The sequence below is a fragment of the Osmia bicornis genome, chromosome 2, assembly GCF_907164935.1.
Source record: "Osmia bicornis bicornis chromosome 2, iOsmBic2.1, whole genome shotgun sequence".
Classification (NCBI taxonomy): Eukaryota; Metazoa; Arthropoda; class Insecta; order Hymenoptera; family Megachilidae; genus Osmia; species Osmia bicornis.
Genome location: NC_060217.1, coordinates 2,430,473 through 2,437,267, shown reverse-complemented (window position 1 = coordinate 2,437,267; position 6,795 = coordinate 2,430,473). Strand labels below are relative to the sequence as shown.

Genomic DNA, 6,795 nt, shown 5'->3' with positions numbered 1-6,795 from the left:
TGTATGTTGCATACGACAAAGTGAAATAAAACGTTCAGAAGATGCAAACCACACGAATTATGCAAAACAAAATTATATTATTACTTTTTTTTCCACCGAAAAGGATAATTCATCTGCTTAAAAATTTTCTGAATATGGAAAAGAAAATCTATACTAGTGACTGAATTAAAAAGGAGGAATTATATATGATTTAATATTTAGAATTCCCAATTAAGTTAAAATTAATTTAAATTTGAATTTATTTTGTGCGTTGTTTATTGTCATTTAATAAAAGTGAGAACCATAATAATATATGTAATTTTGAAAAATATTCATGTAGGATAATAGCTAAGGAAATTAAAAAAGTACTGAAATTTCTTATCCAATTCTTAATTTTCTTTTTGGAAATATTTTCATTTTGATATTAAAAATATTTTAGGACAAGCTATTATTTAATAATTTAAATTTGATTTACGTTATTTAAACCATGTTTGAAGAAAGAAGCGTAGATTAATAATAATGAAATTTATTCTGGATGATCTCTTTTGTATTTATTATATTAAAAAGAAATTCTGATCTTTAAAAAATAATGGCAATGATAGATTTATTAATTATTTTACGTACTCATAATTTTTATGATAAATTACTATTTAGACGCGACTATTGGAAAATAGTTAATTTGTAATTGCGACTTTAAATACATTATCTTTACGTTGCTCAAATTATTTTTTGTGCCATACAACGTGACATGTCTTTTCCTTCCAAACCGAAAAGAATTAGAGTTCTACTTTTTGTTGAATTTCGAACTTTTAATTTAATAAAAAAAAAAAGAAATGATGTAAAAAATAATATATGGATAATAAATATGTTAAGTATTTTCAACTATATTCCTGCTCTAACCTGCTCTATATTCTCTAAATAATGCATTCTGTTTTCTTTCTTAATAATAACTTTATATAATATTTAACTTAGTGTGGCAATCGAAGTATAAACAGATTTTCAAATTATAAAAATTATAAATAGTATTTTTTGGTATCAAAAATTGTTGATAGTGATTTTTATAGTATATATTGAAATATTTAAATTTTCAGATAAACTCATGACATAATTGAGATAAAAATGCATTAAATATAATGCAAAAATTAACAGAAAAATACAGCAGAAGTAAAATAGAAGAATCATCATAAGCTAGCGACGAGTACGTACGTAGCCAATTCGCTCGTATCATTTGTTGCATAGTAATTAATAATTGCACCATAGAAATTAATAATACAATTACTAATTATACATCAAATAATAAGATTGCTCGGGTACTATCACTAGGAGGCTGCTGCGTTTGGGAGACCCGCCCTACATCTATCCTCTATTTATGCAAATTATTAATTTCATAATTTAATAATATCATTCTTTTCATGCACATTTGCAAAATGACTGTTGCGTGTTCGTAATAAGAATATAGAAAATTCACTGAAATTTAAACACTGCAGTGTTTAAGCTTAATTATCCGATTTTGAGGCCATATAAAATTGCCCTACTTAATTATAGACTTACAACCTGCCTAAAAACAATATAAAAATCTAAAGAGATATAAATGAATTTGTTGATTTCATTGTTTTTATCAGAATATATTCCCTGAAACACACTGAAAGGAATTACATATAATTTTAAAAAACAATAAAGGATAGATTTTGGGATTCGTAAAACTTATTTTCTTTCTTTTTCCAACCATTTCTATATCATCTTACCCAATTGGATATGTTGAATTCTACTTTTTCACTTTAAAATAATTAAAAACATGGAGGCAGGTGGGGAGTTGAAAAGAAAAATTGATTGACCAAAAGAGCAATCCCTAACAATCCTTATATTTATACGCATTTTATTTATATTCATACTCCCGAAATTATACGCAACACTAATCGATTGAACGTAAAAATAATGAAAATTTCAATATCAATCGCAAATTTATTCGAAACACTAATTTTACAAATTATAAAATGAAAATCCCTGAGAGCAGCTATGCAGGGCGACGCTCCATTTTACGAAATGATAATTTATTAAATATAAAAAATAGCAAAGTCTCTAATAAGCAATGCGAATGATATTTTCCGTAATATTGCTTAAACCGAATTTTGTAATACGCAACACTACTTTAAAAAATCTGGTGTAGCCCATCAAAGGCTATGAAGAAGCTCCTCTGCAGCTATAAGAGCTGCTTTGTCGTCCACAGTAGCTTACATTGGGTCATTTTTGGGCATTTTATCATAGATCGCAACTCTAATATACAAACGCGAATATTCATTCGAAACCCTAAAGGGATCAACATTACAAAACAATGCAATAATTTCTATTTTGACGAAAAGCTGAACAAAATGACTCTAATTAAGAATTCTTCGTAATGAACATAGGATTTACTCTAAAAATAAGAGGCAACTTCCTCCTCAGAGTAAATTGTCAAGAACATCTAAAGGTGTTCAAGTAGATTACTTTGACTTGGAAATCTACCCGTCGCGAATTGTCTTCTTGCACATGAATTGTTCAATTTTTCAAGAACAATTAAATAAATTATACTTCGCTACAAAATAAATAAATATCTAAGTTTTCATATAAAATTGTAATACGAACATTTAGGAATATTTATTTATTTCCTAAATATCCATTGAAATATACATATAGATTTTAAATGATATTCAAACGCGAAGTACAAGACCTAGCCTTAACTAAATGAAATGGAACACAATAAAAATGTTACTACTCATGAGTATAATCATACCTATGGTCACTATGCTAGCCAACCACGTATACAACCAGCAACCCGTGTCGATTCGGACCATTTGTCCTACGACATGATTGGGCACCGGAGGAATTATAAAGCATGCGACTCACCGTTCGTAGATATACTCTTCTTCCGACAGTCAAGTAGAAGGATGCACAACAATCAGGTAGGAGGTTGCCATACAGGAGAAGACGAACGTCATCAGGAATATCATCAGGACAGGCATCAGGAATGTCCAGGAATTCAGCAAAATCCAGAAATTCATTTGTAACAAAACAAAAAAGAATTACGGTTAATTTTAAAAATGATTAATTTTGATTTTATAAAATATTTTATAAATTACTATTCTAAACTGTTCAATAAAACGAAATTATTTAATGAAAAAAGAAAATTATTTATCCCTTTCCAAAGTAAAGGAACCAACATCAACTGTCATGGCGTCGGGTCTTATCAACATCAACAAAATATTTGTCACAAATCAAAAATAAAAATTTAATGTGAAAAAATTCAACCTGCATTCATAAAATTATAATTAACTAACAATTGAATTCTATTAATTATGCAAAATATTTTAATTATAATAGGTTAGAATAACTATACGTAATAAGAAAAAAAAATAAAAATTTAATTAGGCTTTCCCGCGATATTAAATTAATTTATTATTAAAAATGTATAGATATTAAACGAGAATAACGTTAATATCTAAGTAAATATTATAAATCGTGATTATGTCCGTACCTATACGGACGACACTGTTGATACGTCTTATCGCTCGGGGTTGTTCGGTTCGGTAACGAAGCTACGAAAACGAACTACCGATTTTATTATGGTTCAGTTTTGATTTTGTACCTGTTCAAAGAATTTTGAAAATATTAGAAAATAAATTTTATTGTGCAATTTGAATTGTAAAAATAGTTCAAATATAATAACTGTCATTAAATTATATCTAAATAAATGAATAAAAATCACTTACAACTTGTTCCCTGCGTAACCGTCGAATCCATTTGAATGCCACTTGGGTGTCATTTCTGTTCTTCTCTTTCTTTCTCCGTAGTTCGGTATATCTGTACAAAAATTACAATAAAAATGTGATATTATAGTTAAATACTATATAATCTGTTGTTTCTTACAAAATTTTATGCAAAAATCAATTAATTGCACAGAACATCGATACAACCACGTAACTTTTTACTCTACTTTTGCTCTACGGAAACAGGAAACTAATGATCCTTCGGTCGATTTATAAAGATGGCGGTGCATATAATGTAAGTTTGAAAATGGTGTTTAGCGGGAAAAATGAGAGAAAGGAGAAAGAAAAAGTAACATGTAATAAGATTATTAAACATACTTTTCCAAAATACATTTACATTTGTACTTAAACATAGATCAGTTTCTAGATGAAGAAATTAAATAATCATTTCGCAAATTCTCATTCTGAATCATAAAGTGCGCAACAAAACAGCTGAAACATTGGGGTTTCGTGCCATGTCGGTATTTCAGTTCTTAAAACAAGAACTCTCATAAGATTGATCTATTTAATTTAACTAGGGAAAGTAATATCTTATGTTTATTTATGAAAATAGATTCCTAAATTATAAATTATTATGTGCAAAAATTGTTTAAATTATATTTAACCTTGTAATTCCTTCACAGATTTGAAGATTTAGTGACATCTAATGGAATCTGACTACATCCGTGATATAATGTAAACCCATTGTATTCAAGTATAACAATTGCATATGTATTTCATGAAATAAAACTTTTAAAATTAAATAAATTTGAAATGTTTTAATGGTTTCAATATTTAAATGTTAATTTATAAATCATATGTTTAATACATTTATATTTAGTATCACTCTATATAAATATTTCAGTCTTATACAATCTCTCATATATGCATAAAATGCTAATCGCGTGTTAATCTCATGATTTTAAATCTATATCATGAAATTTGTGGAGAGATAATAAATATTTTACACGCTTTAGTCGGTGTTTATTTAGATTGTTGATAACATATTTAGTACAAAAAATTTCAGGTTAAAGCCCTCTGTATTATCGTTTTAAATGAAGAAAAATGGGCTTGAATCAGTTTACACTAAAAATCGAAAATATTTTTTGCTTGTGTGCGATTAGCTATTTTCTTTTACCTATCGTGTCAATCGAAAGCGAGTCTCGATATAATGATAAGTTTGAAATCATGACGACTATGGCAAGTATTCTATTCTATCTTATTCCATAATAAAAATTCATTAATTATATATTAATTACAAGTTTTAGAAACCTAAAGATGAAATATCACAAACCAAGGATAACCTTGGTTTTTTACATGCACTTATAGCTTCTTTATCAGTCATTATTGTCTCTGAATTAGGAGACAAAACATTTTTTATTGCTGCTATTATGGCTATGAAACATCCACGATTGACAATTTTTGTAGGAGCGATTAGTGCTTTAGCTCTTATGACTATTCTTTCAGGTATTACCATACATTAAATTTCTGCTAAACAGCTTTATCTCTGATACAGTAACTTGTATCAATTCATACAAATAAAATCAAAAATTGTATTTGTTCTTATTTGATCCTTAGTAATTTTTGGATATGCTGCAACTATAATCCCACGTACATATACATATTATATTTCTACTGCTCTGTTTGCTTTATTTGGTTTAAAAATGCTACGAGATGGTTATAAAATGTCTGCAACAGAAGCACAAGAGGAATTAGAGGAAGTACAGTCTGATTTAAGGAAACGGGATGATGAGGTACTATGATTACAACAGCTTCAATAGCTTCAGAAGCTTAATACATAGCGTGTATCTCCTAAAGTAATTATTTTGAAACTATTTGTTAACATTTTTACACACTTTCAGTATGAAAAAGAAACAGCAACCACATTAGTACAGGATCCAGAAACTGGTGTTATAAGAAAAGCTACAAAAATTAGCGCACTGATGCTTTTATCTAGGATATTTTTTCAAGCATTTACATTAACATTCCTTGCAGAATGGGGAGATCGTTCCCAGCTTACAACTATTATACTTGCAGCAAGGGAGGTAATAAATCATTGTTATTCGCTTAATTATTACAAAAAAGAAATCAGTGGTTTTAAAATGTAGAATTATTTGTTACTTTTAGGATGTTTATGGAGTTGTAATAGGTGGCATATTAGGACATATGTTTTGTACAGGATTAGCAGTATTAGGAGGTAGAATGATAGCCCAGAAAATTTCAGTAAGAACAGGTAAAATATACTTAAATATATGTTTTTGTATATGATAAAAAAAAATCATTATTTATTAACTACAATTCAGAAATAAATAAAAATGAGAAACTTGTTATTTTTAGTGACCATAATTGGCGGATTAGTGTTCCTACTATTTGCCTTCACAGCACTTTTTATCAGCCCCACAGAAGATATATGAAACCACATATACAGTATTTATATAGCTGTATTTAATGAATCATGTACTGCTATAAAACAATATACATATTTTTTTTATTTGAAAGTACCTATGCATAAAAATACAGCTAGTAACTGAAGCCTAAAAGATTATAAGTTTTAATTTTATATTTTTTTTTTTCAAATTTTAATACATATAGTAGAATGACCTTGTGAATCTCTATGAAACGCTGGTATTGTTAATACCGTTCAAATTTCTAACAAAACAGAATATATGTGGAACAAACAAACTTTTAAAAAGGACATTATAAATTTAACTATAAATAATTTATTAAAACTATTAGGACAGTATTTTGAAATATATTATACTTCTTACACATGTACGTAGTTAATCAAATTTCCAAATTGTAATAAAGAAACTTCAGTTGTATTTTTATATTATAGTCTATGGAAAGATATACTTATATTTATATTTTATTTAATTTGTAAAATATTGTCACAAGAAATTGTAAACCTACAGTTATGAAAATATATTTTTGTAATGTAATTTGTTTGTAACTATTGTATGATATATTGGTACTTACAAATATAATTTCCATAAAATATAGAAAACTATAGAAAATTGTATAGCATAGAATAACA

The 6,795-nt window shown here is 27.4% G+C and overlaps 1 protein-coding gene across 1 annotated transcript; it reads left to right on the top strand.

Moving 5' to 3' along the window:
• The first annotated feature begins 4,457 nt into the window (after nt 1-4,457).
• On the top strand, nt 4,458-6,765 carry LOC114874063 (transmembrane protein 165). Its single transcript, XM_029182986.2, has 6 exons — nt 4,458-4,961; nt 5,030-5,228; nt 5,340-5,515; nt 5,624-5,806; nt 5,889-5,994; nt 6,099-6,765. Exons 1-6 carry the CDS (start codon nt 4,827-4,829, stop codon nt 6,173-6,175), a joined length of 876 nt encoding a protein of 291 aa, XP_029038819.1. The 5' UTR covers nt 4,458-4,826; the 3' UTR covers nt 6,176-6,765.
• The last annotated feature ends 30 nt before the right edge of the window (nt 6,766-6,795 follow it).